This window comes from Eubalaena glacialis, chromosome 4 (genome assembly GCF_028564815.1).
Source record: "Eubalaena glacialis isolate mEubGla1 chromosome 4, mEubGla1.1.hap2.+ XY, whole genome shotgun sequence".
Lineage (NCBI taxonomy): Eukaryota > Metazoa > Chordata > Mammalia > Artiodactyla > Balaenidae > Eubalaena > Eubalaena glacialis.
In genome coordinates, this window is record NC_083719.1 from 173,924,833 (window position 1) to 173,952,522 (window position 27,690).

Consider the following 27,690-nt stretch of genomic DNA (forward strand, 5'->3'; position numbering starts at 1 on the left):
CACAGGTGGGAGATGACCCGCGGGGGCGGGGGCGGGGGCGGTGTTCCGAGCAGTGGAGACAGCGGGGAGCAGCGGGCTAGGGTGCCTGTGTCTCCACCTCTGAGAGCGTCTGGGGTCCTCTCTGCAGCCCACTACCCATGTCACACGAGAATTCTCAGTCCCCCAGCCAGGAGGGGCTGAGCCAGGCCACACCCCACGGCCCATCAGAGCTGTCACAGACACGGTGGGAGGGGATGGAGGGTCCTTGGGGTCCCCCCACCACAGCCCTCTTCCTCTGGCCAAGGACACCTGGGTTCCCCAAGCCATCCCATGTGGGAGCTCACTGCAGGGGGCTTGGTCACCAGCCCTGGGACGCCAACCCTCCCCCTTGTGCCACCTTTCAGAGCTGGTTACCTGACTGCAGGGCCAGCCCTGATTAATTATGGTGTTGGGGTCCATCTCCCCTGGTGGAGGCCACTTTGGTTTCCAGAGGAGATGACTCGTGATTGGGGCAGAGCAATGGGGCCTCTGAGGGTCTAGGACAGAAAATCCCCAGGGTATCCCCGTCCTCTCTCCTCCCTGCATGCCCCACAGGGACACTCCCCAGGTGGTCAAGGGGCCTCTGTGCTTGGCCTTGAACGGTGCACAGGCCAGCTGGGTGTGAGGGAAGGAGGCCGTCCCATCTGCTCTTTGCCGCCTCCTGCGGCTCTGGCCAGCCTGCCCCTCCTACCGTGTGGCCTCGTGCTTGTCCCTGAGGCTGGGCCCCTGCCCCTCGCTCCCCTGGCCCAGCTTCCTCCCCCACCTCCTGCCCTGCTCATCCCCCAGCCTGCCCCCTGCCCCTCCTCTGTGCTCCCTCACGCCATCACGCCATGCTGAGGCCATTGTCCCCCAGCATGCGGTGACCTTGCAGGTCGCAGGTTATCAGGGAGAAGGGGCCACTCAGTTGGGGTGTCCTGCAGGTAGTGCATTGTTCACTCTCTCTTTTGTTTTTCCTCCAGACTACTCGTGGGCAGATTTTACAGGAGTATCGGAAAATCAAAAAGGTGAGTCTCCATCCCATTGTGGGGGGTAGGTGGGGTGGGCTCAGAAGAAGCTGTTTCAAGATGAGTGGCGCCAAAGTCTGGGAGAGGAGGGAGGGAGGAAGGGCCTCGCTGGGCTGGTCTCAGGCCCTCAGAGTAGCCCCTGCCCCTGGTCACAGCTGAGGAGCTGAGCCTGTCCTATGAGCTTGGGTGCAGCCCCTCCCTGGGCACCCCTGCAGCCCCCACCCCCGCTCTCCCAATGTTTGATGGGCACAGCCCCAGGTCCTTTCCGCCTCCCTCAAAGGTCCAGGGGAGGAGCCGTAGTTCCCTGCCCCCATCCTGGCCCCATCTGAGTCCTTAGCTGCTAGAGTCAGGGAGGAACGCCCAGCCTCCTGGGCTCAGGCCGTCTCCTTGGGAGCACCAAGCCCCCAGCCTCGGGCTCCCTGACAGTCTCCTGCGATGTGGTTCCACAACAGCAGCTCTCGTTCCTGAGGACCACGTGTGCCAGGGCGGCTCCCTGCCAGCCAGGCCCCGGCCCAGCGTGGAAGCTTCATGACCTGTCTTGCCTCAGCCTCTCACCCTGGCTGTGACCGTTTCCCAGCATGGAGCCGAGGGACAGAGCAGGGGTCCCTGTCACGGCATGGAGAGCTCGGGCTACAAGCAGGGCGAGTGGGAACCTGGGGCAGCCAAGCGGGGCAGCTCGAGTTTGGGTTGGGCTCTCAGCCTTGGCCGTGTGGGCGAGTCTCAGCCTGGCCACTCTCTTACAGACCAACACCAACTACAGCCAGGAGAAGCACCGCTGCGAGTACCTGCACAGCAAGCTGGCCCACATCAAGAGGCTCATCGCTGAGTATGACCAGCGGCAGCTGCAGGCCTGGCCTTAGCCCAAGGCCACAGGGCAGGAGGTCCCACCCAGCCAGCCAGGCCAGCTCACCTCACCAGGCTGACCGTTCTGGATGGTGGGGGAGCTGGGGGCGAGGGGGAGCTGGACGAGGAAAAAAGAGATTTATTTGAAAAAATAAACGTGAGGAAGACGCATTCATCTGAGCCAGGAACGCCGGCTTTCAGGGGAGTCCCTGCAGCCCTGGCACCCACAGGTCACACAGACCCAGGTGGGGTGTCCAGCTCCCCCGGGCCCCCACACACCTCCTGAGCAGCCTCCCCACCCAGGATGGGCCCCCCAAGAAGCCCACCTCCTCGCCAGCCACCCCCCGCCCCCCAGGGGCTTCAGCTTCCTGTCAGTGAAAGACTCCAAGGCCGGCCTGCCTGCCCGCCTTTTCTAGTTTTATACAAAGACAGCCACTTTTAGCTACTGCTTATGAGACTTGAGTCTATTTTTATACGAAAGAGAAAGCATCTTTTTTCTAAACCTGTGCCTCCCCTCCTTGGACGCCCAGGGTCTAGGCGCTGCCCTGTGTCCTTTCTACAGTATTACAGATGCTCGGGAAGTTCGGCATTGTTTCTGTGAGCTCCAGGGCTCCCAGGAGAGAACCCGTGGGGGGCGGACAGGGGTGCCTCTCCCACGCTGGTCTCCCTCACACACAGCCTCTCCCTCGCTCTAAGGGGGCGGGCAGGGCAATGCGACCCCCGCAGCTCTATTTGGAAAACTCCAGCTGGTCCAGGAGCAGCTGCTGGGAGCCACCAGGCCCACCCTGCTATTCCAGGCCCTCAGCTGTCAGGGGTCACTGGGAGTTTCTGTGCTTGTAGCCCGCGCTCTGCGGCAACAGTGTCGGATTTTATTTTACTGTCTTCTCAATTCTCCCCTTTGCTGCTGCTCTTCATTTCGCACTGTTGAGACCAAGTGGTCTCCATGCTGTTGACCTCGCTCCGCCCCTCAGCCCACTTGTGGGTCCTGGGGTCGTCTTTGCAGAGCCACCACGGGGTTTGCACTCAGGGAGGGGCTGGGGGGTCGATAGAGCCGGGGGCGGGGGGGCGGGGGCAAGAGTGAGCTCGGAAAAGGCGCTGGATCCACCCACTTTGGGGGTGCTGGCCCGAGGACACCCCAATTGCTGCTTAGTCACTGTGCCTAGTCTAATGTCCCCAAGGGCGTCAGGGGGCGTGCGTGTTTGTGTGTGAGGGACCCCCGGGCGCGGTGGGGTCTAAAGCGAGCGTTCACATGAATTCGGAGCCGCGTTCAGCGAAGCCACAACTGGGGAAGGTCATGGGGGTGGTTGCAGCCCACAGCCCAGGGGTCACGGGGGCGGAGGTGCTGCCAGAAGCAGTACCGAGGGAGAGCGGAAATGCTCACGTAGACAAGTCTAGTTTTCTGAGCTGTGGCGGTGTCTCCTAATGGCTTCCCAAAGAACAGGCACGCCTGCAGTGTGCCCACCCCACCCCAGAGTCTCTGTGGGACCCCTGGGGTGCCTGGAGTGCCGAGGATGCTGATCCTTTCTGTTTCAACAGCTGTTGTTTTGTTTCTCATTTGGGATGGAGAGGGGGAAGGGCTGAGCAGACCCTGGGACCCCAGGTTCCCCCGACAGCCATCTTGTACTCAGCCTGGACTGCAGACTCAGGTGAAATGGGATCACTCAAGGAGGCCCCACCCTGGAGGGCCTAGCCGCCCTCTGCCCTGGGATCCAGTTCAAGGGACTCTCAGTTGAATTTCCTCCTCCTCGTTGTTTTTTGTTGTTGTTGTTTATTTTCTCCTTTTAAGGAATCATGAAGCTAAGAAAAGTTTTGTGCTTTGGGGGTTGATGGACAAAAGTTCTAGCTGATTAAATATGGTCTAACTTATTGATACTGTTTTTTTGTTTTTTTTTTTCCTTTTAATATTGTACTGTGGAGAAAAACTTTTGAGCCATGGAGTTGGTGTTTACAAGAACTTTTCACTTTTGCCAAAATGTTACAATTGAAAGGCATCTGCATCTTTAGTTTCCTAATATTTTCTTAAAAGATCTAGTGTCCTTTTTGTACACTAAACAGGTGAATGCTGATTTTTTTCAACCTGCAATAAATTTCACTGAACTGAACCTGTTGGCCCAAGCTGGGAGTGTATGTGTCATTCCCCGGGGGTGGGTGGCTGGTTCCGTGTTGGGGGTGGGCTGGGGTGAGGAGGCAACCTGGCCATGGGGCGGCCATGGTGATGGGCAGGGCACAGGCTAGTACTGGGCAGAGAAAGCGTCCTGGGCAGCCTGCCAGAGCCACTGCCCAGGAATGAGGCCGGCAGGTGGAGGGCTGAGCTGAGGCGGAGGGCCCTGCAGGTGCCAGAGCAGGAGGCCAGACAGCCTGGTCATGGGTGAGAAATGTCAAGAGATGGGAGGTGGAAGCAGCGGGGAGCCATGGCCAGTGTATGAGCAGGGCAGTGCCCCCATGGAGTGCGCAGGGTGGGCTGAGCCAAGCAGGGGGGTCCCTAGGGCTCCCACAGGGCCAAAGCCCCCAGTAGAGGGGCCACATGGGGCAAAGGGAGTGCCCTTATTCGGGGTAACAAGCTGTGACTGACGAAATGGCGATGAGTAACGGCACTGCTTGATTATTCCTCCCGGGCCACACGCTGGGGTGGGGGGGGTTCCCTTGCCCCCCCATGGGGACAGGGACACCAAGGCCCAGTGGAGCCCTACAGGCTCAGGACACCAGCCGGATGGCCATCCTTGCCCCTTGTTCTAGGTGAGGAGCGGAAGGCAGGGGGCAGGTTCTACCCTCCAAGGACACAGTGTGGGGGGAATGTTTATTTTAGGAAGGAAAAACAGACAAAGAATAAGACCAGGATTAAAGGGGTCCAGGGGTCAGGGACTGTGGGCCTTAGCCTCTCTGGTGGCTCTGCTGGCCAGTGGCCTTGGCCTGAGTTCTGAGGCGGCCCAGGAATCTGAGGGGCACGGGAGGGGAGGTCAGGCAGGCCCTGCGGGGCAGAATGTACCCTGCTACCCAGGCGGCCTGGCCGTGCTGTTCTAAGGGGTAACAACGTCCCTGCCGCCACAGCCCCGGGCCCAGGGCCGACACCTGCCTCCTTCGGCCTCCCACACCTCAGCCTCACGTTGCCCACCCGCCTCCCCCAGCCTCCCCCACGGCCCCCACGCTGCCCCATGGCACCATGGCCACAGGCGGTTCCCTGACCATCCTTCCCAGAGCCAACGGCACCTGAGTCCAGTCCCTCAGGGGCCCAGAAGGGTCTTCCCACCCTCACGACCTGCACCGTGGCCAAGGGGCTTGGGGTCGTCCACCGGCCCCTGCCACTTGCCGGACAACATCCTGCACCCAGATCCTACGGCCCCTCCTGTGCACCGGGCTCCATCCGGGCGCTGGCACTCAGCAGTGACCTCGACAGCTCTGCCCTTGCCCTCGGAAGCCTGCGGTCTGGTGGGATCGGGGGGTCTCCAGTCGCTCACTGCTCACCCCCAGGCAGCACACTCACCCCGTGTCACACACCTAGGCGGTCCCCGCAATGGCCTTACAGCACCAACTGACGGCTTGGAATCAAAGCAGCCACGTCCCTCCCAGCTGCCCCAACACTGACCCTCCAGGGATCCTGCCCGGGTCCGCTCTGCCCCCACCACCCTCCTGCCAGCACCTCCCACAGGTTGTCCTGTGAGTGCTGGGGTTTCCCAGGGCTGGGTCTTTGGGGACCTTTCTGTACCCATTCCTGTCACACACGGCCTGAAGGCGCAGCCTCTCGCAGATTCTCCAACACCAACTGGAGGTCCAACAGTTCCATTACCAGGTCTGGCATCAGACGCCACAGGTGAAGGGGCCCAGGCCCCCACTTCAGACACCTGCCACAAGTCCCTGGCCACCCAGACTTCTGACCAACCCGCTATAAATCAGGGGTTCCCTCCCGCCCCCTCAGAGGTTTGGTGAGTTGCTAGAATGGCTCACAGTGCTGAGGAAAACACTTCAACAGCCGAATGGAGGAGAAGCCAAGAGCAGGGTGTGGGGAATGGTACAGGGCTGCCATGACTTCTCCAGGTGTGCCACCCTCCCAGCACCTCCATGTGTTCCCCCGAATCCTGTTGTTTAGGGGTTTTTTTTTTTACAGAGGTTCCATTACATAGGCATGATTGAGTAAATCGCTGGCCGTCGGTGATTTTTTTTTTTTTCTAATTTTTGGCCGCACCGCGCAGCATGCGGGATCTTAGTTCCGCGACCAGGGATCTAACCCTCGTCCCCTGCAGTGGAAGGGTGGAGTCCTAACCACTGGACCACCAGGGAAGCCCTTGGCCATTGGTGACTGAACTCAATCTCCAGCCAGGAACCGGGGACAAAACCCAAATATTTATTGTAAGGAATTCCCTGTCCCCAGCCCTGAGGGTCTGCCCTGGTCCCCAAACTGCCTCCCTCTCCCTCACACCCAGCCCCTTTTCATCTGCGCCTGAAACCAGTCCCCCAGGTTTTTGCCTGGGCAGCTGCTCTTCAAATCGTTGATAGGAGATGTCTGAGTATCTCAAGACCCCTTCCAAGCAGCCACCTCCTCCAAGCAGTCTGCCCTGCCCACCCCTGCCTCTTAGGTCCCTCTGGCTGGGAGTGCCCCAAGTCCACTTCTGAATCCCCTACACTGGGTCCCCTTGACGGCAAAGCCTGGACCAGAGTCTTTGAGCCCCCACTCCCCAAGGCCAGGCTCTGACCGTTTCCTGCAAACGTTCCCAACGATCCACCTTTTGGGCCAGCTCCAGTGGTGGAAACTTTCCAGCCGGAGGAGGCCGCTTGTTTTGGAAAGTTCCTGGGGGAGCCGCCCCCGCCCGCCTGCCGAGTTCCCACGCTCCTTTATCACTGGGCGCTTAGAGGGGCTCAGTGCTGTGCAGGCCTAGCTCCTCCCAGCTGGCCGCCTCTGCCCTGCCCATCCCCTTCCCTCCCTTCCCCACAGAACAGTCTCTCCCCCTGCCCCCACTCCAGCCCGGCCCTATCAAGCCCTCCTGCTATAGGTGAGGACACCGAGGACTCGAGGACTCGCAGCCACCCCCGCTCCATGCGAGCCCTGTGGGGGTGGAGTGCCTGGTGGGTGCTGCTGCTCTGGAAGTGGGAGGAGGAGGCAGCCTGGACTGGAGGAGCGTCTCGCTTTGAAATCCGAATCCTGACTTGGTCTTCTGCCTCTGTGTCCCGTGCCTCAGTTTCTCCAGAGACGCCCCCCCCCCGGTCCCCCCCACGCAAAGAATGAGCTTCCTAGCCTAGCTCCCCCTCCTGCCTGCCTTGTGGTTGGGGCCTGGCGCTCACTTACAGCCTTAAAGTCCTCTTTTGTAAAATGGGGATAAGCGGCCGCGGGCCCTAAGTGAATCACACGCGCCAAGCTAGGGCCGGGGCGGGAGGGCGGGGAGGGGCTGCGGCCCACGTGATTGCACGGCCGGGGACCAGATAGCCGCGGAAGCTCCGGGCAGAAGGGCCTCGAACCCGAGCCCCACGGCCGGTGCGCGCCCTCCCCCCAACCCCGCGAGCGCCCCTCCTCCCCTGCGCGGGCGGAGCGAGGGGCGGGGCGGGGGTGGGGCCGCGGCTCTTTTCTCTGGAGTTCGCGCGCCCGGAGCCCAAGCTGTCCCCCGCTGTGCCAGCCGACTCCGCGCCGGTGAGTGCCGCCCCAGGAGGGGTGCAGGCTCCCCGGGGACCGAAGTCGGCTTGGCCCGGCCGGTTCTCGGGTCCCCTCTGACCTCCTGCCAACTCCGCGCCCCCAGCTCGTCACGATGGAGGCCGCAACCGAGTTCGTGGTCGAGAGCCCCGACGTGGTCTACAGCCCCGAGGCCATCGAGGCGCAGTACGAGTACCGGACGACGTGCGTCAGCCGCGAGGGCGGCGTCCTCAAGGTAAGCGAGGGACCGACTGGGCGGGCCATGGGGCTGGGGGAACCAGGGAGCCGGGAGGGAGCGGGAATTGCCCAACGTCTGCGACTCCCGCCCTGCAGTGAGGCGGGAGAGGCCTGCGGCCCCGCGGCTCACCGAGCTGCCCGCCCTCAGGTGCACCCCACGTCCACGCGCTTCACCTTCCGGACCGCCCGGCAGGTGCCCCGGCTCGGGGTCATGCTCGTCGGCTGGGGCGGGAACAACGGCTCCACGCTGACCGCTGCCGTGCTGGCCAACCGACTGCGCCTGTCCTGGCCCACGCGCACCGGCCGCAAGGTGGGGGGTCGGGCAAGGCTCGGTCGGAGAGAAGGCTTCGCAGGAATCCATGCGGAGGGGGAGGGGCTCTACGGAGGAGTGGGCCCGCAGTGGGCGGGGTTTCTGGCTGCGGGCGGACTCCGGGGAGGGGCTTCCGCGGGGGGGGAGGGAACTCCTCAGGGGTCTTGCGGGGGCGGAGCCTAAGATGTGGGAGGGCTTCGGGGTGGGACCTCCGGAGAGGAGCGGCTTCCGCCCAGGCTTGGAGCGCCGAGGGGAGGTGCCCAAAAGTAGGGCGGGGCTTGAGGGTGCCGAGAGGGGTCCTGGCCAGCTCGTGGCCCACGCCACGCCCACCCTTCACTCAGCCCCGTCTGCCCACCCCCCCCAACCTAGGAGGCCAACTACTACGGCTCGCTGACGCAGGCGGGCACTGTTAGCCTGGGTCTGGACGCCGAGGGCCAGGAGGTGTTCGTGCCCTTCAGCTCGCTGCTGCCCATGGTGGCACCCGACGACCTCGTGTTCGACGGTGGGCGGGGCCCTGGGTCGGGGGTGGGGTGGGAGGCGGGGCCTAGAGGGGCCCAGGATTGGGGCCGGGCCGAGCTTGAGGGTCCCCCCCAGGCTGGGACATATCGTCGCTGAACCTGGCAGAGGCGATGCGGCGCGCGCAGGTACTGGATTGGGGGCTGCAGGAGCAACTGTGGCCGCACATGGAGGCCCTGCGCCCGCGGCCCTCCGTCTACATCCCCGAGTTCATCGCAGCTAACCAGAGCGCGCGCGCCGACAACGTAATCCCGGGCACGCGCGCGCAGCAGGTGCAGCCCCTCCCCGCCTCCGTTACCCCTGCCATTTGTCCTCCCTCCCCACCACCTGTTACCCCTCTTTTGTCCCCATGCTCCCATCCGAGGGTCCAGGTCCCACTTTGCACTTGGGGAACTGAGTGGCCCAGGCCTCCTGAGGTCGGGGGAGCCTGTACAACCTCCCCCCCCTCCATCCCCCCCCCCCCCCAGCTGGAGCAGATCCGTAGGGACATCCGCGACTTCCGGTCCAGCGCCGGGCTGGACAAAGTCATTGTGCTGTGGACAGCGAACACGGAGCGCTTCTGCGAAGTGGTCCCGGGCCTCAATGACACCGCTGAGAACCTGCTGCGCACCATCCAGGTGGGCGCGCCCAAGGGGTGGAGTAGGCTCAGGGCCAGCCCCCAAGGACTCCTCTGTGCTGACTGCTCGCCTCTGCCCGCAGCTGGGCCTGGAAGTGTCGCCCTCCACCCTCTTTGCCGTGGCCAGCATCTTGGAGGGCTGCGCCTTCCTCAATGGGTCTCCACAGAACACGCTGGTGCCTGGTGCCCTCGAGCTTGCATGGCAGCGCCGTGTCTTTGTGGGTGGAGACGACTTCAAGTCGGGGCAGACCAAGGTCAAGTCCGTGCTCGTGGACTTCCTTATCGGCTCTGGGCTCAAGGTGTGTGGGCCTGGGGGGCTGCTCAGCTTAGTATGGGGGGCGTGGACCCCGAGGTGTGGGCTTGTGTGCTGCGGGGCCTGCAGCTGCCGCGGGTCTCCTTGCCCCCGCAGACCATGTCCATCGTGAGCTACAACCACCTGGGCAACAACGACGGGCAGAACCTGTCGGCGCCGCCACAGTTCCGCTCCAAGGAGGTGTCCAAGAGCAGCGTGGTGGACGACATGGTGCACAGCAACCCAGTGCTCTACTCGCCGGGCGAAGAGCCCGACCACTGCGTGCGTGGGGCGCAGGCGCGGCAAGGGGCGGGGGGGTGGGGTGGGGCGGTGCTCCCCACAGAGAAGGGCAGGGACCCGTGTGACCTCGTGCCGCCCCCCAGGTGGTCATCAAGTACGTGCCATACGTGGGCGACAGCAAGCGTGCCCTGGATGAGTACACATCGGAGCTGATGCTGGGCGGTACCAACACGCTGGTGCTGCACAACACATGCGAGGTGCGGGGCACGAGGGGGCAGGAGTGGGGCTGCCCACCAGCCCGGCCCACCTCCTGACCCGCTGACCCCGCAGGACTCGCTCCTGGCCGCGCCCATCATGCTGGACCTGGCCCTGCTGACTGAACTGTGCCAGCGTGTGAGCTTCTGCACCGACATCGACCCGGAGCCGCAGAGCTTCCACCCGGTGCTGTCGCTGCTTGGCTTCCTCTTCAAGGCGCCGCTTGCGCCACCGGGCAGCCCAGTGGTCAACGCGCTCTTCCGCCAGCGCAGCTGCATCGAGAATATCCTCAGGTGTGCCCCGACCTTGGGGATCCCCACCTACAGCCCAGATGTCCACTGGCGGGGCTGTGCACAGGGCCTAGGGACTGCAGGGCAGTCTCGGGGTCTGGCCCCGCTGAGCCGTGACCATCTCCCAGGGCCTGCATGGGGCTCCCGCCGCAGAACCACATGCTTCTGGAGCACAAGATGGAGCGCCCTGGCCTCAAGCAAGTTGGGCATGTGGCCACCGCCTGCCCCGTGCCTTGCAAGAAAGGATCAGCGCCAACTGCCCCCAATGGCTGTACTGGTGACGCCTATGTGCACTCACAGGCTGAGGCACCCCAGATGCCCACCACCTAAGGCCATGGCCATACAGCTCCCCTGTAACTCCTGCCCCCATTGCTCCTCAGCACCCGACCCTTCCAGGCCCCCTTCAGACAGACAATAAAGCCAGTGGCACTATGAGCCACACCTGTGGATTCTTGGTGCCTGCGACCTAACCCTAACGGCCCCCAATACCAGCCACATCTCCCTTTTCCACCAGGTGGACTTCTACCTACCTTTCCAAACTCTGCTGTCCCAACTCTCAGGGGCTTTCCAGAACCCCCGGGGGGAGGGGGGCTCTGCCTAATCACAACCCTTGAAGGTTAGGCTAAGCAGGCTGTGGCTGTAAGCCAAAGTGAAGAAACCCGAGACCAGATGCCAAAAACCAAAATCGAGTTATGTTTATTGATGGGGCCCACCCCTGCTCTCCAGGGGAATGGAAGTCCCCCAAGGAGCCCCCTGGACAAAACAGAAATGGCAGGAAGGGCCCATACAGGAAAGAACGTCTCTGAGGTCCTTGTGTTTTTTTATAAAATGAATGAGTCCTTCGCGCGGGGCCTCCCAGCCATCCAAGCCTTGACCGGGAGTCCAGTTGCCCGCGGTGTGACCTCAGACCCTCACCCTGCAGACCACCCGAGCCCCTGGACCTTGGCCCCGGGCAGGGGCGCTGGGCAGAAGCCGAGGTCGGCAGTGGGCAAGGGGCTGCGGCCCCATCACACGCTCATGGTCATCCCGGGGGAGTACTGCGGAAAGACGAGGGGGTGGCGCGCGGGGGCCGGCTCAGTTCCGGCCTAGGCTGGGACCCGCCCCCGGGGGGAAGGGGGGACAGGGCGGTGTGGACGTGGGATGGAAAGGGACCAGGTGGCGATGCGTGAGGAGACCGCCCTGGGCCTCGGGTCCCAGGGTTGGGGTGGGATGTGGGCGGGGCGGGGCGATAGGGCGGGCCTGGGGAGGGGGAAGGCGGGAGGAAAGGAAGGATGCCGCGGCCGCCCCCCCACCTGGCCCGCCGCGGTCACGGTCTTGCTCTGGCCCCCCGGCCGCCCCGCCGGGGTCTGCCCGCCAGGCCCCTCCGGCCCGACGCCGCCGCGGGGGGGGAGTCGACGCAGTCGCTTACGCTTTCGCTCGGGAACGGGTGCAGGAAGGTCCCGGCGGCCGCCATCTCGCCGTCGTCCCGCGGGGTGCCCGGGGTGTTGCTCAGGCCGGCCACGGCGCCGGGGGAGCTCTGGGGGCGGCCGCGGTCAGAGCGGAACACCCCGCCCCGCGGGCCAGGCCCCGACCGCCGCGCGGCCCAACCAGGACTAGGCCTCTCCACGCGGGCCGACCCCGCAGCCCCGCCCCCCGCAGGAGCGCGGCCCCCTCACCTTCGGCAACCCGTCCAGATCGCCCGAGCCTGTGGACCGACAGACGGCGGTGACGCGGCTCAAACGCGCCTGCGCCGCCAAGCCGGCTCCACCGACCCCTTCCCGAACTTCCCCGGCGGCCGCGCCCCCTCCCTCGGCCCAGCCCACTGGGGCACCGCCGGGGGTCCCGGGCGGAGGGCCCAGATCGGGGGTGGTGGGTCAGTGCCGGCGGCCGGTTTAGTTACTGGACCCTCCCCGCAGCGCAGCCCCAGTCACTGAGCCCAGAGAAGCTCGGGGCGCGCCCCCAACGCCGGCTGAGCACAGAGGCGGAGAGGCTGAAGGGGGCCGCCAGGGGGCGCACGAGGCTCGCGAAGCAGCGGGGCGGAGGCGTGTGTGTGGGTGTGTGTCCCGGGACTCCGCCCACTCACCCAGGGATCCGTTTACATGGTGAGGTTCCATCGCACTCATGGCGGCCATGGGGGCCTCCGGACCAGGGCCAAGCGGGAACTGCAGGCAGAGGAGCAGCTTGGGCCTCGGGCCACCACCTCTCCGCCCCTACCCTGACCCCCGCAAGCCCCAGCTCACATTAGCCCTGCCGGCGCCTGGCCCGATGGGGTTCATGATGGTGTACATGTTCTCACTGGAGTTGGTGGAGTCTGAGGCAGCACGTGAGGGGGTGGGGTGTGAGAGGGCCTAACCCAAACACACCCCTCCCTATGCCCCGCCCAGGCTGTAGTACCTCCAGGGCTGGGCATGATGGGTGTTCCAGGGGGCCCACCTCCTCCTGGGGGTCCCTGCACACAGAGGGAGACACAGAAGGTGAGAAAAGCCCTCCAACTGCCACCCCACAACCCCTGCCCCCAGGTCGGGTGTCCCAGCTTCGGCAACACTCACCGTGTAGCTGCCAGGGGAGGAGGAGGAATAGGGGATCTGGGGAGATGGGCAGCTGTGAGCAGTCCGCCCACTCTACCAACTCGCACACTCCTAATCCCCCCCCCCCCCCACCCCGCACGCCATCCCGACACTCACCGAGTTGCCACTGGGGCTGGCCCATGGGCCACGCACTCCGGGTCCCCTAGAACAGACAGTGGTGGACCCTGGGTCTAAGCCAGGCGGTACACAGCCCCCCAGCACACACTCCCTGACACCCCCAGCCTGCCCCACGTGCCCTCAGAGCAGCAGACGTTGGCCGAGAAGTAACCAAGCACAGATGCCAGGCCAGCCTTCAAATCCCAACCCCATCCATCACTCACTGGTCTTTGAGCCTGAGTTTCCCCACCCAGCAGTGGCGTAAACGTAAACAGTATCGGGGCTGTTGTGCGGCTTCGGGGTCTGCCCCAGCATACCCAGCCCATGAAGCTGGGTGGTGGCCCGCATGGGCACACTCCCGGGGGTTCCTGAGGGCCTTACATGTTCATGGTGGGCAAACCCGGGCCAGCAAGAGAGTTGGGTGGGGGCCGCATGCCACTTCCGTAGCTCTGTAAAGGTAAAGGGGCCGTGAGAGGGCAAGCCGAGAGAGGGCAGCCTCTGAAGCTCCCCTGTCGCCTGGGCCCAGCCCTTACCTGGGGCCCAACGCTGGTCATGCCCCGTGGAGGCGTCACCCTCTGCATCGGGCCCATGCTCGAATGCCCTGGGGGCAGAAGGAAGAGGGCTCAGGCCGCGGCCGTTCCCCGGTGTGGACAGGCGCTGTGCTGGGGGTTGGGGGTGTTCCTGCACGGTGGGCGGCGGGGAACTGGCTCTGGGATCCTGACGGGGGGCGGCGGACAGCAGCGGGAGCTTCCCTACTCACCCTGAGCACGTGGGGAGGGGTCCATGGCGCCAGGGAGGAGGGACTGGGAGCCGGGTAGGCCCACGGGAGGCTGCGGAGGGTGAGTGGCAGCACTGAGTGTGGGTGCCCCCACCCCGGCCCACTTCCTGCCCCCCCTCCCCTCATCCCTCTCTCACCTGACTCGGCATCCGCAGGGTGGGCCGGGGGCCCCCTGGGAACCGCGGTGACATGAAGGGCTGGAAGAGGTGGGCCGGGGATCAGCACCTCCCCCCACCTACTCAGCCCCCAAAGCTACCCGCTTCCTGCCGCACCCGGGCCCCCAGCCTGGATACTCCCCCTCCTCCAAGACCAGCCGGCAGACCTCAGCCAGCCGCGCCGGGGGCGTGGGAGCGCAGTGGGACGGGCCCAAGGGTCAGGGGGAGGGGTGTGCGTGCTCGAGGGGGCGGGGCACCACAGGTCCTTACCGGAACCTGAGGCCCCATCATGGGGGCGTTGGGGTTGTGGGGGGAGGCTGGGAGCCGGGGGGGCCCTAAGAGGACAGAACCAGGTGGGTTGGGAGGAGCGAGGTCACCCTAAGTTCCACGGTTTCCTGTGCCTCTGCTGAGCCTGGCCAGGGAGGGGAGAGGAGGGGACACCGTGGAGGCAGGAGAGTGGGCCAACTAGCCCCATCTGCGGGACGTGGCGGGGGTGGGGTGGACCCTAAGGGGAAGGTCATGGGCAGGACCTGTGGTTCAGCGAGCCAAGCTGTGCGGCCCCAGGCGCCCCGACACACACTGGCGCAGGCCTAGTGCAGAGACCCCGCCCCCTCCCGCAGCGGGGCCCAGGCCAGATGGCCCCTCCCTCACCGGCACTACCGAGGCCCGCAGGGGCATACCCACCCCCTCATTGCCCCTGCCTGTCACCCTCCCACACAAGCCCACCCAGGGTCAGGAGACAGGGAGCCCCAGCCCTGGCTATACCTGGAAGAAGCCGGGTGCCATGGGGCCTGATGCCATTGCATCATTGGGAGCCATGCTCCCCATCACCGGGCTGGGGGCCGCTGCAGCGCTCTGCAGGGGTGGGGGAGATGGCAAGATCCAAGTCAGGTCACTTCCTGTCCAAGTGTTTCCTTCTCTCCTCAAGCAGCTGGCCCCACGGAACAAGGAACCCAAGCCATCCAACTACTCAGGCACGGGAGGATTTGCGGGGCAAGGGGAGGGGAGGAGGCGGCTCTAGGTGAGGGAAGAGCTGCGGCCCCTGTCCCCACCCTGGCTTAGCAACCAGATGTGCTGGGTGGCCCTCGGCAAGGGCTCTGCCTCCTTGCTGAACCCGTGACCCTGGAGGTGATCAGGGCCCAGCCTGGCTGAGCCCACAGCCCAGGTGATCAGGGACCTCAGCCCCCAATGTCCCCACCCTGAGGATTCCGAGGGTCTGAAAATGCCATCCACCCAGGACTCCAGTGTGTGCCGCATCCTTCTAGCACAGGCTTGTTTTTTGGTCTGAATCTAACTTCAGATGGGTGGGGGCACAGTCCCCCACTCCCAGCCCAAGCCAACCAGCCCTGATTCCTCCTGCCTGGGAAGGCAGCTTAGCTGGGCCCCCAAGACACCTCAAATCAACAGACAAAAAAAATCAATAGACAGTTTCAAGATGAACCTCCCTCCCAGAGGGCTCCTCCCTGGAGCTACTGTACAGACCACTCCCCCTCCTCCTCCTCCAGGAAGGAGGGGAAGGAAGAGCAGAACTCTGCAGTGGGGTCTCCAGGCCCCCAACCTCTCTTCAGATGGAGAAGGGGAGAAGACTGGGTGCCTGAGAGGGGAGTTCCCATGTCTGCCAAGGGTGGAGATGCTGGTGGCAGGCCCAGAGTTGGCAGGGGGACAGGCTGACAGGCCACTTCCTCTGGTCGGTTCCAAGTCCCAGGCTTGTCTGCCTTTGGGGCCCACAGAGGAGGGTGAAAGGAGGAGATAGAGGCCTAGTCTTTAGGGCAGAGGAGACACATCAAAAGGATAGGGAAGGGGGAAGACACTGCAGGCACTGAGTAGAGCACTTCTCTTAAGGCCCCTTGACTCTTGTCTCTGCATCATCTGCCCTCCCCCCTCCACCTCCAGGCCCCCAAAGGAAGAGGCTGGTCTGTCTGGGTCACTGCTGTCCCTGCAGCTGGCACAAGCCAGCACACAGGGGCACTCAGGAATTTGTGGAACTGCAGCCACTTGGGTTCCTAAGAGTTAAGCACTTAGCCCATGGTCACACAGCGCATCCTGCCCTACAGCAGTGGGGAAAGGGGCCCCTTGTCTGGGTTGGAGCAGGGCCCCTGGAGTCACACCCTTCCCTTTGGGGACTGACACCTGCCCCCTTCTTGCTCCTTCTCAAAGGTCAGCCTCTAATGGATTTCTACCCAGGCCCAAGCTGGGAGGGTACCAGTGGGAGCACTCCCAGGGCCCAGCACAAATCTTTGAAAACCCAAGCGACCCCGGGGGTGGGGGGGGGGACGAAGCTCTCAGCCCCTCTCCAAAATGCTGGGTCACCCCTGCCCTCCACCTCACCCTCTCCCACAAACACAACACGATGGCTTGGAGCAGCTACTCTCGCTGGCGCCGGCCTCAGTGGCTGGAGGGAAACAGCTCTGAGCCCTGGGTCTGTCCACCCCTCCCCAACCCTTACGGAGGGCAGGAGGGCAGCCCCCCTTTTGAGCCGCAGCAGGCGCCAGAGCATTTCCTGGTTGGGGAGGGTGGTGGTGCGGGTGGCTGCCGCTCCAGACCGTGAGGTGTGGGGGCGGGGAGAAGATGGGGCTCCCCAACTCTAGGCCTTGAAGGGTTAATCCAGGGTCGGGGGGGTGGGGGGGTAGGGCCCACCCTCCCGGTCGGGTGACCTGAGCTGGACCCCCCAAGTCAATCAACCACCCCCGGAGGCGCCAGCCTGGCCTGCGTTGCCATAACAACAGGCTGGGCGCGCTTGCGTTTCCTGGAGACGCCGAGGTTGGCCCCCAGCCGGGAGGCTCTGACTGAGCCCCCTCAGAGGGCGGAGGGCGGGAGGAGGGAGCCCCGACTGCGAGGGAGAGGCGGCAGGACGCCCCTTCACCCCACCCCCAGTAAGTGCGGAGGTGGGGCAGAACGTGTAGCTGGCTTCAGTCTGCTGACACAGGGACCCTGTCACCCCAGGGACGGAGCACCAACCCCCTCCCCTGACGCGCCCCGCTGCCATGGTAACCAGCAGCGCACCCCAGGAAGCGCGCTCATTCTGCTGGGAGACCGTGCTCTCCCCTCCCCTCTCCCCTCCCCGGAGGCGCCAGGCTCGGGGGCGGGGACGAAGCCAGGCGCGGAGAGGGGAGGGCTGCGCAGCCTGGGAGGGGAAACAGCTCTAGGGGCCCGGGAGAGGCAAAGGGAGGAGCTGGGGGCTACACTGGGGAGAGAGAGACGGGCCTATGCGGAGTCACGCACGCACACAGCTCCACACACTTCTGTTACCCCAGTTCTGGCGGGACCACAACATGAATAGTGGGACTTGATGGGGGTGAACAGCAGCGACCTCGGCTCCCATAAATGCGCATACAGCGTGCATGGGGCATCTTCAGGGACATGGTGAACCCCAGCCTTCTCGGGCTGCACCCTGGCCCTGCAGAGGCCTGCACGCCTCCACAGGGGGGCCTCTCTGTTGCGAGGCGGTGCGTGGTGTGGGACCCAGACTAACCGCAGAGGGCGGGGAACAGCCAGGCCCTGAGGGGCACAGCAGAGCAGAGGGCACAGCAGAGCAGAGGGCGCAGGATGTGAAGGCGCCCGCTGCAGGAAGAGTGGTTGCAAGGGAGGGGGGAGGGCAGGGGGGAACCTCTCTCAGGGGCCAGGTGGCCAATCCCCACGGGCCAGGGTGAAGAAGTTAAAGGCAGGGGGCTGCCATCTCCCCAAGACAACAAGGTGCCTCCCGCCCCCTCATGTTACCCACCCTCCTCTGGGGACAGGCCTCTGACTCCCACTCAACTTGTACGAAACTGAGGCCAAAGACGTGAAGTCAGCAGCCACAGTCGCAGAGCAAGGTTGGGAGATCTGCCAAGTGCTCGGCCTCTCCTGCTCCAGGGTGCACGGGCAGTTAGCCATCCCCCAGCACCCCTGCCTGGGCCCCCACCCCAGAAGGCTTGGAAAGGCTGGGGTGGGAGGGGACAAGCAGTGGTGGCTGCCCCATCCCGCCCCGCATACACGGAGCTGGGCAGCCAGGCAGGCAGGAGCTGTGGTTCTGTCTACCTGGTTCCACATGGGGTTCACGTGAGGGGGAGCAAAGGAGGGGCTGGCCTCAGGAAGGTATGGGGCTCATGGGGACCTTCAGGAGTTGGGTGCAGTGGGGGGCAGAGGGACCCCACAGAAGCCATGATCTCAGGTCAAACCCCACAGCCCCCCCCACTAGCCCACCTGAGCCAGCTTCGGGCCGTGCAGCCCCCCAAGACCACAGGCCCCTGCCCACACCCGTGAGCCCTGGTCCCAGCCCCCAGGGCGGGGACTCACATAGTCCTGGAAGGCCTTGGCTTCACTCGAGTGCTCGCACGCCTCTCTGCGGTCAGGCGCTGCACAGTACAAGTCCCAGAACACGCTGTGGGCGGCAGGGGGGGACGATGGTTTCCCCACGCGCCCCCCCCAGCCCCCCCCATGTCCCACCCACACCAGCCTTGCGCGCACCACCACCAGGAATGCAGGAAGCCCGGGGGCTCCCCCAGCGTAATGTTCTTCTCCCATCGGATCTGCGGGGGAGAAGGAAGGAAGGTGAGGGCTAACGGCCTGGTCCTGTCTGACCCCTTCCCCTCCCAAGAGGCAGCCCCAACCTAACCCCGGGGCCCAGGAAACACCGGGGCAGGAAACCAGCAGATCAGAGCAAGGGAGCCAGGAGGGGGACAGCTTGGTGAGGAGAGGGACAGAGGAGCGGAAGGCAGATCCTCAGATGGATGGACAGACACCAGGATGCCAGCCCCGCCGCTCCGCAGCCCTCAGTTCCTAGGGCACAACCCAACCCCACCACGGAGACCTGATAAAAATGGGGTAGGGAGGACCCCAGGGTGTGGGTGCCAGGGAAGGGGCTGGCTGTGCGGGCCCTGCCTGGCCAGGCCAGCTTACCTCGGACAGAAAGGTCTGGGCTGACTTCTGGGCACCAACGTGCAGCAGGTACTCATACACGTACAGCGCCAACCTGCAGGGAGGGGTGGGGGCCGGCTCAGGCTCTCAGGAGGCCCGGGCCAGACCCAAAGCTCCGCCCCGAGGGTCCCTGGGAGGGGCTTTAAGGCAAGGCACCTGCCCTCTGGTGGGAAGGTGGAGAAGGGCAGGGGCCCACAGTGAGCCCCTCATTGTACCTACCACCTACTGCCAGCCTCACTCACTTCCCTCTGCTGGTCCCCCCCTCGCCCCACCTCCCCCACCCCTCAGAAGAGATGGCCTCCTCACCAGTTGCTCAGCCTGGCCAACTCCTACACATTCATCAACACACAGCCTGCAGGCCCCTCCTCTAGGCAGCACTCCGAGCAGTCCCCAGCCCCCACCTCCAGGCCAAATTCTGCTCAGTTCAACACCCCCTGATGGACCAAGTCCTGGCCCCATCCTGCCAATGCTGAGACCTTATAGCAGCCTTGGCCCCAGGGAGTTCCTCTCCTTGGAGAAAGGGCTCCTGGGCTTCACTCTAGATTGTGCTCTGGGTGGGGTCTCCCAGCAGGCACCCTAGGCCATGTGGCCAGGGCCCAGCGCCTAACTCACTCCCAGCCTCGCCTGCCAAGGAAGAAAAGGGGCTCTCAGACCCGAGGTCTTCCTCCTCCAGGTTTCCCTAGACCCCATCCTTTTCCTCAGGATCAGTTCCCATCCACCAGTGGTGGCTATGACATATCCATACCAGCCCCCAAGGGGGAGTCTGGGGAAATGGGAGGTAGGGCCAGCAGTGCCACAGCTGCCACGGCACCACCCTGTCCAAATGCCCAGAGTGCCCAGTACCCCTGGACACACCAACTCGGCCACTGCCCACCCCAAGAGCACAGGCCACGCTCCAACCAGCAACACCATCCGTGGGCCCACACAGGGAGGCCGGACCATCCACATTGCCTTCCAGGCCTTTCCATCCTTGGCCTCCACCATCCCCCAATCTGTCTTCCACACCTGCCAGCAGAGGGATAATTCCCCACCCGCGAGGGTCATCCATTCCCCAGCCCCCACTCTACCAGTACCGGCCCCTCCGGGCACCTCCAGGGTCTTCCTACTCCCCAGCCAGGCCCCAGGTGGACCGAGGGGAGTCTGGATCTAAGACCGGGGGCTCCCCAAGGGCCGGCCTGAGGCTGCTCCGGTGAAAGCTGTAGGCCCTTCCAGATGCCTCCCCGCTCAGCTGGCCTCCCTCCCCTGGCTGACGGCCCCATCCTGAAATAACCTTGCTTTGACTCATGCTCCTGCTTTCTCTCGCCCTTCCCAGCCAGGCTGCTCAATCCTCACATCCCAGCCCCCTCTGCACAGCACCCCCGCCCCCAGCTCCAGCTCAGACCTCACCAAGGCAGTTCTAGCCCTTCTGTCCCAGGCCCCACCCCACGGCTTCTGCCCTTGCCCTGGACCCTCTTCCTTCCTTCATCTATCCATCCGTCCTTTCAGTCATTCATTCAACAAACATTCACCTCCTTGAGCAGTGAACACAACAGACCTCTGTCTCCCTGGAGGCTACCTGCTCGTGGGGAGAGACGGTGGAGCAAAAATACAAAGGAGGAGGTAAGTCATCTGGTGGGGTGGAAGGTAGTGTGTGCTACAGAAGTACAAGGGGGGCCATTAGGGAGTCCGCGTGGGCAGCTGAACCAGGGCAAGGTATGTCCACAGCTCACATTACACCACGCGAGCTGTGACAGCCACCGGAGGAACAGAAACAGGGCACAGAGGGGTAGGATTTGTGGGGCTCACATAGTTCTGAGCATGGGTCTCCCCCAAGACTGGCCAAGGTTCCTGCCTCGTCATCACACCCCTCTCAGCAGCACCTCCAGCCCGGGCGCCCCCAGGTTCCAACATCGCACCCCGGCAGTATCCAGCATCCACCCTTCTCCAGCCCAGTGGTCTTCCTCACCCCCCAGCCTCCAGGCTCACCTGTCCAACTCACTCCTGGGATCCCCCTCCCTTTCTAGAGGCTTCCTGAGCCTTCACGAGTGGCCTGCATCTACCAGGCCCGAGTCCATCAGTGAAGAAATGAACATGAAAAGTCAGTGGGGCCGGAGGAGACCTGAGCAGCCCCAGCCTGCTCACCAACCGACCCTCCAGGCAAATAGAGAGGTTTGAAGAGATCCAGCTGGCCCCCGGACACCTTGGGGAACAGTGCAGGGAATGAGGTGCCCAGAGACAGGGAGCAAGATGGAGTGGGGGGATCCAGGTAGGCTGCCCAGAAGGGAAGCGCAGCAGGGCAGGGGGGGCACATGGGGGGCTGCAGTCTGGCCCCACCCCCACCAAGGGCAGAAGGCTCTCCTCAGGGTTCAGGGAGCCTCCTGAAGAACATGTTGGCTCCCACTAAGGCCACCAAGGGCTCTATGCTGCCAGCCCATAGGGTCCCTCTCCATCACCTCTCACCCTCCACTGTCCAGGGGTGGCATCGGACCCAGGATGCAGGTCCCGGAGCCCACCACTGCCCGCTCTCCTCCCTCCTCCCGCCCTGCCTCAGCTCTCCTCTCTTCTCCCTGGGTGGCCTCCCCTCCTGCTTTGATGTTGATGACTGACGTGGTGCAGCTGCCCACAGGGTTGCTCCAACCTGGCCTCCCCCAAAACTCAGGGTCTGCCGTCCACTTGACATCTTAAAGGCCCAGCCCCACCCCAGCTTCTTCCTCTCCTTCCCCTCCTGTTCCCTGACCTGGGTGGTCTTGACTCACATAGGTGCGGCGCAAGTGTGAAGATCCACCTAGCTGTCCCCCAGAGATCACTACATTTATTGAATTTAGGGGAAAAACTTAAGGAAAAAGCACTCTCTCTCCTGATTCTGAGCCTTCTCCCTTCCTTCCTCAGCACACACTTGGTCCAGGCCACCACTATCACTTACCTGGATTTCAACAGGGCCCCTCCAGGGGCTGCTTCCTCCCCTCCCCACCAGCACTCCTCACTCAGACCCTCCAGTGCCTCCCACACACATTGGCCACTCTCTACCTCTCCACCCCAGGGCCTTTGCACAAGCCATTTCCCTGCCTGAGACACTTCTGCTAGAGACCCTCATGGCTCCAAAGTCACGGGGCAGAGGCTTCCTTATCACTTCTAATGGCAGCCCTGCTCCATTCTCCACTTGCCCCCCATCATATTTATCTCCATTTGACACAAGGCCCTCTGCTTACTGCCTGCAGCCCCCACTGGATGTAGCTTTGGGAGGGCGGGGACTTCGTCTCATTACTGAGCTTACACAGCGCTGGGCATCCTGGGCCCCCAGCCACCCCAATGAATGAACAAACCAACCCTGAACCCCCTCACTCCCGGGATGTCCAGTAGGCATTTATGAAGGTCAGCACTTACTTACTATTCTGATGTTAAGGATTTGGGGTTTTATCCCAAGAGCAAAGAGAAGCCAGAGAAGGTTTTCAGTTTTGCTTGATTTCTCTTATGTACTGGTACTTTAATTTTTATCAAGGTCAAGTCTCAGAGAACTGTGAGCAGCTTTCTCTGTTTTCAGTGAAAACTTTTGAAGCCTGGACATCTGGTCAGGTTGTTTCGGGACCTCCAGGGCCCGCCACTCAGGGAGGGCTTCTGGCTTGCAGGTCACTGTCTAGGCCCTGAGCTGGGTTGTGGGAAAGGGCCTGGGCTCTGGATCCAAATCCTGGTCCCACCCCAGCCCTGGTCAGCAAATGACCTGCAGAATGAAGAGCGCATCCATCAGAGGGGCTCCCGCTGCAAGATGGCAGGAGATGGGAGGGAGTGTGGGGTGCACCGGGGGCCCTCCCTCCAGAAAGAACGGTGACCTGGAGGATACAGGGTGCCCGGACCTGGAGTGCTCATGGGGAGAAGCTGCAGCTGCACAGGGAAGTGGTGACAGAATGGGGTACTGGAGCCTCCTGGACTAAAACGCAGCAGTACTACCTTCATCATCAAGAATTACCATAATAACCAAGAATTAAGGTAAGAGGTGCTCCCTGCCCGGCTCCCCCTCCCCCTTAAAGCCCCTGGAGGCACATGCTGCTGGGGGCTGGGAGAAGCCCTCTCTACTCAAGGCCTGGTGTCACCCCCTCACCCCCATCTAATCCATCACAAGGTCCCACCGATGCCCCTAAGGGACTCTCCAGCCCACACATTCCCTCCCTCCCCTCTGCCACCCTCATGGCCAGGCCTTCAGCTCTTAAGAGCCAGGGTGGTGGCCACCCTCCTCACCGGCCTCCTGGAAGCCTCCACATTTGCCCCTTGCAGCCTTTCTCCTACCCAGCAGCCCCCACTAACAAATTCCATCCCAGCATTTGCCCCCCAGATACTGCCTCAAGACCTTCCCAGAAAGCTCCCATGTCCACGGGCTCTGCTCAGCCTCCAGGACTCAGTTCGGGGGCTCCTTTCTCAAGAACCTCTTACCCATGCACGCCCCTCCAACAAGGATGCCCATGGGCACGGGCACCTGGAAGCCCAGCTAGGGATGGGACAGACACATGGTGAGTCCCTTGCCTGCTGGGATAATGAACAAACTACCTGAGGCCATGTGTCCATATCAGAACTAACCCTGGGGACTTTCCTGGTGGTCCAGTGATAGAGAATATGCCTTCCAATGCAGGGGACGCGGGTTCCGTCCCTGGTCAGGGAACTAAGATCCCACATGCCGCTGGGCAACTAGGCACGCGTGCCACAACTACTGAGCTCACGCACCTCAACGAGAGAGCCCGCGTGCTGCAACCTACAGAGCCCACACGCCCTGGAGCCCACATGCCACAACTACAGAGAGAAAACCCGCTGCCACAACTAAAGAGAAGCCCGTGTGCCACAACAAAAGAATCTGCATGCCTCAACGAAGATCCCGTGTGCCACAACTAAGACCCGACGCAGCCAAAAATAAAATAAATAAGTACTAAATAAATCTTAAAAAAAAACAAAAACAAAACTAATCCTGGGAGAAAAACACAAGACGCCCAGTGACACTGACAGTGACCATCACTTACGGAACTATTCTAAACCCACGTGGCAGCACTTAAAGTGTTCAAGGATATACACACACGATGCAAACATTTAGATCTCTCCCCTCAACTTAGGACAGCACAGCCTCTGGGGCTGGAAGGGGGAAGGGATGCAAAGGGGACACAAGGGCCTTCAACTGTCCCTGTCCCCTTCATCTTATTTAAAGAGACCTGAAACCAGTGACCGAATGCAAGCCCTAGTTAGTTCTGGGTGGGAAGTGATCTCGGGGTTTCCCTGTAGGTTGGAGTGTTCATCATTTACACAAGGAGAGGCTGTGTCTTCCTGCAGGCAGCCCACTCAGACCCCAGCCTCCTTCTCGCCCACCCTGCCATCCCTTCCCTGTATTCCCTGGACCCAGCAGTCACCACGGTTTACTGTGAGCCCCCAAGAGGAGGGACCCACCATCTGTGTATCCAGCAGGCGCTAAGTCCATTTCTGGGACAGGCTAGCCCAGACCTAGCGCTGAGATGGGGAGCCAGAGGGGGCTCAGGACAGGGGCCCAAGAAGGAAAAAGAGGAAGGGCAGGAGGAGTCAGGAGAGTGAGATTAGGGAGGAAAAAACAGTCCTGGAGAGTCGAGCAGTGGAACCCCCTTCACCCCATTTCACGGAGGAGGAAACCAATGCCCAGAGACAGGAAGTGGCGTGATCGGTGGCTGCCTGTGAGGGGTGCTCTATCTGCAGCCTCTCCCCCAGTCCTCGTGAGAATCCTGCAAGGCCGGCTGTCCGCGTTTCAGAGGGGAAACTGAGGCTCAGAGCAACCAGCCCGCCTCTCTAGTGTATCAGCCCCAAGCGTCTGAGAGCTCTCCTGTGCCCCAGAACCTGAGTCTTCAGCAGGGTCCTTCCTCTCCAGGGCCTGGCATCCCCGTCAGTGAAGTGGATGCCACCATCTGGTGTTTTCCAAACTTTCTTTAGCGGCAGAACCTCGTCTCCAAGCCAACGCTGCTACAGGACCCTCTCGACAAGAAATGGATGAGCGCAGGATGGCTCTGGCCAAGAAGTCAGATAACCCCTTCTTCCACCCCTAGCCAAGAGCCGAGGCCGGGTTCAAAGAATCAAAATCTCTCCTGGACTGTCTAGTGGGATTGAAACCCAACTCCAAACACCACCACCCCAGCTCAAACCTATTTCCTCCCTTCTCTTATCTCCACGGCCACCCCCTAAGCTGCCACCATTAGCTCTCTCCCAGATAACTGTGCCTGCCTCCCCCAGGTCTCCCGGCCCTCTACCTTCACCCGACCCCCAATAAGCCCCACTCCACAAAGGAGCTGGAGTGTACTTTCGAACACAAGCCTCTCTGGCCCACAGAGCACATCCCCGCCCTGGGCACCAGCCCCAGCTCTTTGGCCCGGCCTCGCCCTAGGGCCTTTGCACTTGCTGTGCCCTCAGCCATCGGCTCTTCCTCCAGGTCTCTGCACACCTGACACACCTCCTCTCACTTCACTACCGCCCACTTTCCATTTTGCTTTTTTCAGAGCATAGCTCCAGATCCTTCCATCGGCTTGCTGAGTAACTCACTTGCCTCCTAGCTAGGATGTGGGCTTCTTCAGGGCCAGGGCTTGGCTTCCCAACCACTACACCCCAAAACCGAGCCCAGCACATGTCTTAACAAGTGAACGATTCCCACTGGGGGAGTGGTAGCCCCCAGAGCCCAGAAGCCAGGGTACAAGGATGGCTGGAGATGTGCCAAGATCCCCAGGAGTGGGGTGGCTACACACCCCCTGCTTCCAACCTGGGCAGGAGCCAGGTGCCAGTTTCAAAAAGTCTTCCTGCTTAATGGTGCTTGGAAATGGACCCCAACCTCATAACTGTGCAGATAGACAAGAGAGGTCTGGAAGGGCAGTCATCTGTCTAGCATCTTGTGGCCAGAAGAATCTCTTCTCCAAAATGACCCCAAGGCTGGGTAGATAATGGACACTCATCCTTGGGTTGGGGGGAGAGGTGGTGTCCCAATGTCAGTCCAGGCAGAAAAGACAGGAGCGAGCCCGTATTCAGGGCTCCTTTTCACTGCCCAGACGTTCAAGTCCTCACTCCTGCTCTGGCCCCCAAAGAGAGTCATCATGGGACCTCTCCCCAGTAACCCAGCCTCCTAACTGCTCCAGCAGCTGGTTTCCCGCCCTAGGTGGCTTGACTTCTAGGATCCTGCAAATCAGCCATTAGCCATCAGACATCAGAAGCCTTCTCTTTTCCCTGGCACTTTAACAATATCGCAAACTGTTGGGTGCCCTTGCTGTGAGACAGTCACACGTCCTAGCACCTTTCAAACGCTCCCCAAACCTAAGAGATGGCACTGTTATTATGTCTGCATTTCTCAGAATAGGAAAGTAAGCCTAAGACGGAGAGCTCCCTCACCCAAAGCCACAGCGCAGGTAAGTGGCAGGGCCAGGAGGCAAGCGCAAGAGCTCAGCTGCCTCCCCACCGCAAGAAGCTCTGAGCGCCCCCCCCCGCCCCTCACTGCAGAGTCTGGGAGTTAGGAACCTGTCCCTCTACCAGCCTGAGACCATCTGCTACCCACGGCCCAGCGCCATGCCCAGAACAAGTGGGGGCCCCAGGACTGTGAGCCTGCGGCTTCCCCAAGGGCCCCACCCAGCTGCCCCAGGCCCGGCTGGACAGGTGGCCTTTCAGGGGTGGGGCCGGCGCCCCTCAAGTCCTTCTCGCGTCTCTCAAGCTTTCAGTAAGGAGCGGGGGAGGGGGGAGGCGCCCAGAGCGGCCAGTCTTGCCTGTCCGGGAAACTTCCCCAGAGGATGGGGGAAGCGGCACGAATGGCGACTCCGCGCGCACACGCGTTCGCAACCTCCCACACCCAAGGCTCAACCGTCGGGAAGGTCTCGCGACCCTCTAGTCCCGCTCGAATCTCGCGCGCCCCCGCAATCTCGCCCCCCTCGGGTCTCCGGGGGCCCTTCTACTCTCACGACCTCTCGAATCTCGCGCGTCCCCTCAAATCTCGCGACCCCTTAAGCCCCTCACACCCCTTGGGTCTAGCGAGCTCCCCCGTAGCTCGCGACCCTCCAGCCCCTCTGGTCTCGCGCGCCCCTCAAATCTCGCTCCTGCCCCTCACGCACGTGCCCCACGCGGTGCCCGCCGGCGTTAGGGCCACGGAAGCGGCGCGGCCACCGAGCCCCGCCCCCGTCTCCCACGGTCCCGGACCACCGACTCACTTCTCTCGTGCCTGGCTGTCGGAGGGCACGGCCGAGCCCTTGCCCCCCTTGGCGTACATGCTGCTCCGTGCCGCCGCCGCCGCCGCCGCCGGGGCCCCACACCTGTCAGGCGGCGCCGCGGGCCGCGCTCCCGGTCGCCATAGCTACCCCGCGCCCCGGGCCTCACCGCCCCGAGCCCCGCGCGGGCATCGCGGGCATCGTCCGCGCGGGGGAGCTCCAGACGGCCGAGACGACGGCGGCGGCGGCAGCTCCAGCTTTGGCTCCGGCCGCGGGTTTTATTTTCTTCCTCTCTTCCCTCAGCGCGGGCTGTTCCGGGAAGCGCGCGCCCCCTCCTCCCGCCGCGCGCGCCCCCGCCCGCCGCCTCCCCGTCGCCCGCGGGCGCCGCTCTTAAAGGGGCGATGGCGTGAGCGCGGGTGGGTCCCGCCGCCGGGACCGTGGGCCGGGCGCGCACGCGCAGTGCCCGCCGCGGGGGGAGGGGGCGCGGGCATACACATACTCGGTGCGACTGGGGACAGCCACCCGGGGGCACACAGCGGGACACAGCTGATCACGGCTACACACACACTTTCCAGATACACCCAAATTGTACACCCAAGAACACAGCCACACACTTAGTTGCGGCTACACTCTCCGACACAGGACTCTGCACACATAAGTCTGCATAGCTACTGGAACAACTACTGATAGCCCCGTAAAGCTACAGGCAGTTACACTGAGTGTATCGCCCCGCAGAGCTACCCACGCCCAGCACGGGTGGGAACCGCCACACACACAGTCTGCCCAGGGATATACTGTCATACACGCAGG

The 27,690-nt window shown here is 63.0% G+C and overlaps 3 protein-coding genes across 10 annotated transcripts in view; 2 read left to right on the forward strand and 1 right to left on the reverse strand.

Moving 5' to 3' along the window:
• The window catches only part of ELL (elongation factor for RNA polymerase II), a 79,638-nt gene extending 76,743 nt beyond the window's left edge, over positions 1-2,895 (forward strand). The window contains exons 11-12 of the mRNA XM_061190219.1: positions 978-1,022; positions 1,766-2,895. Of these exons, the coding sequence (XP_061046202.1) occupies positions 978-1,022; positions 1,766-1,882 (162 nt within the window). The 3' untranslated portion in view covers positions 1,883-2,895. The remainder of the gene's footprint in view (positions 1-977; positions 1,023-1,765) is intronic.
• A 4,401-nt stretch (positions 2,896-7,296) lies between these two features.
• On the forward strand, positions 7,297-10,673 carry ISYNA1 (inositol-3-phosphate synthase 1). 2 transcript variants are annotated; one of them, XM_061190221.1, is made up of 11 exons: positions 7,297-7,329; positions 7,589-7,717; positions 7,868-8,029; positions 8,399-8,531; positions 8,624-8,817; positions 9,013-9,162; positions 9,245-9,460; positions 9,571-9,735; positions 9,837-9,950; positions 10,024-10,241; positions 10,367-10,673. In XM_061190221.1, the coding sequence occupies exons 2-11, from the start codon at positions 7,598-7,600 to the stop codon at positions 10,566-10,568; spliced, it is 1,674 nt and encodes a 557-aa protein (XP_061046204.1). In that variant the 5' UTR covers positions 7,297-7,329; positions 7,589-7,597; the 3' UTR covers positions 10,569-10,673. The 2 variants fall into 2 exon arrangements, with proteins under 2 accessions (XP_061046204.1, XP_061046203.1); XM_061190220.1 differs by lacking the exon at positions 7,297-7,329 and adding an exon at positions 7,341-7,482.
• Positions 10,674-10,908: 235 nt separating this feature from the next.
• Positions 10,909-27,245, reverse strand: SSBP4 (single stranded DNA binding protein 4). 7 transcript variants are annotated; one of them, XM_061190228.1, is made up of 17 exons: positions 26,884-27,242; positions 18,713-18,785; positions 18,281-18,342; positions 18,110-18,194; positions 14,600-14,689; positions 13,817-13,876; positions 13,662-13,731; positions 13,435-13,502; positions 13,283-13,350; positions 12,902-12,947; positions 12,767-12,802; positions 12,612-12,666; positions 12,458-12,528; positions 12,301-12,379; positions 11,894-11,922; positions 11,647-11,754; positions 10,909-11,275 (listed from the first exon to the last, which is right to left on the reverse strand). In XM_061190228.1, exons 1-17 carry the CDS (start codon positions 26,940-26,942, stop codon positions 11,246-11,248), a joined length of 1,089 nt encoding a protein of 362 aa, XP_061046211.1. In that variant the 5' UTR covers positions 26,943-27,242; the 3' UTR covers positions 10,909-11,245. The 7 variants fall into 7 exon arrangements, with proteins under 7 accessions (XP_061046211.1, XP_061046206.1, XP_061046208.1 ...); XM_061190223.1 differs by having other exon boundaries at positions 11,531-11,754; positions 13,283-13,502; positions 26,884-27,245; XM_061190225.1 differs by having other exon boundaries at positions 13,283-13,502; positions 26,884-27,244.
• Positions 27,246-27,690: the final 445 nt, after the last annotated feature.

What these genes read in the sequence shown, in the direction of transcription:
- SSBP4 (XM_061190223.1), bottom strand. Translation starts at nt 26,942, where the DNA reads ATGTACGCCAAGGGGGGCAAGGGCTCGGCCGTGCCCTCCGACAGCCAG. An exon ending in CATCATGCCCAGCCCTGGAG is followed by an intron (nt 12,529 to 12,611) that starts GTACTACAGCCT and finishes GTGCTGCCTCAG; the next exon opens with ACTCCACCAACTCCAGTGAG. An exon ending in CAGGCGCCGGCAGGGCTAAT is followed by an intron (nt 12,380 to 12,457) that starts GTGAGCTGGGGC and finishes CTCTGCCTGCAG; the next exon opens with TTCCCGCTTGGCCCTGGTCC.
- ISYNA1 (XM_061190221.1), top strand. Translation starts at nt 7,598, where the DNA reads ATGGAGGCCGCAACCGAGTTCGTGGTCGAGAGCCCCGACGTGGTCTAC. An exon ending in GCGAGGGCGGCGTCCTCAAG is followed by an intron (nt 7,718 to 7,867) that starts GTAAGCGAGGGA and finishes GCCCGCCCTCAG; the next exon opens with GTGCACCCCACGTCCACGCG. An exon ending in TTATCGGCTCTGGGCTCAAG is followed by an intron (nt 9,461 to 9,570) that starts GTGTGTGGGCCT and finishes TTGCCCCCGCAG; the next exon opens with ACCATGTCCATCGTGAGCTA.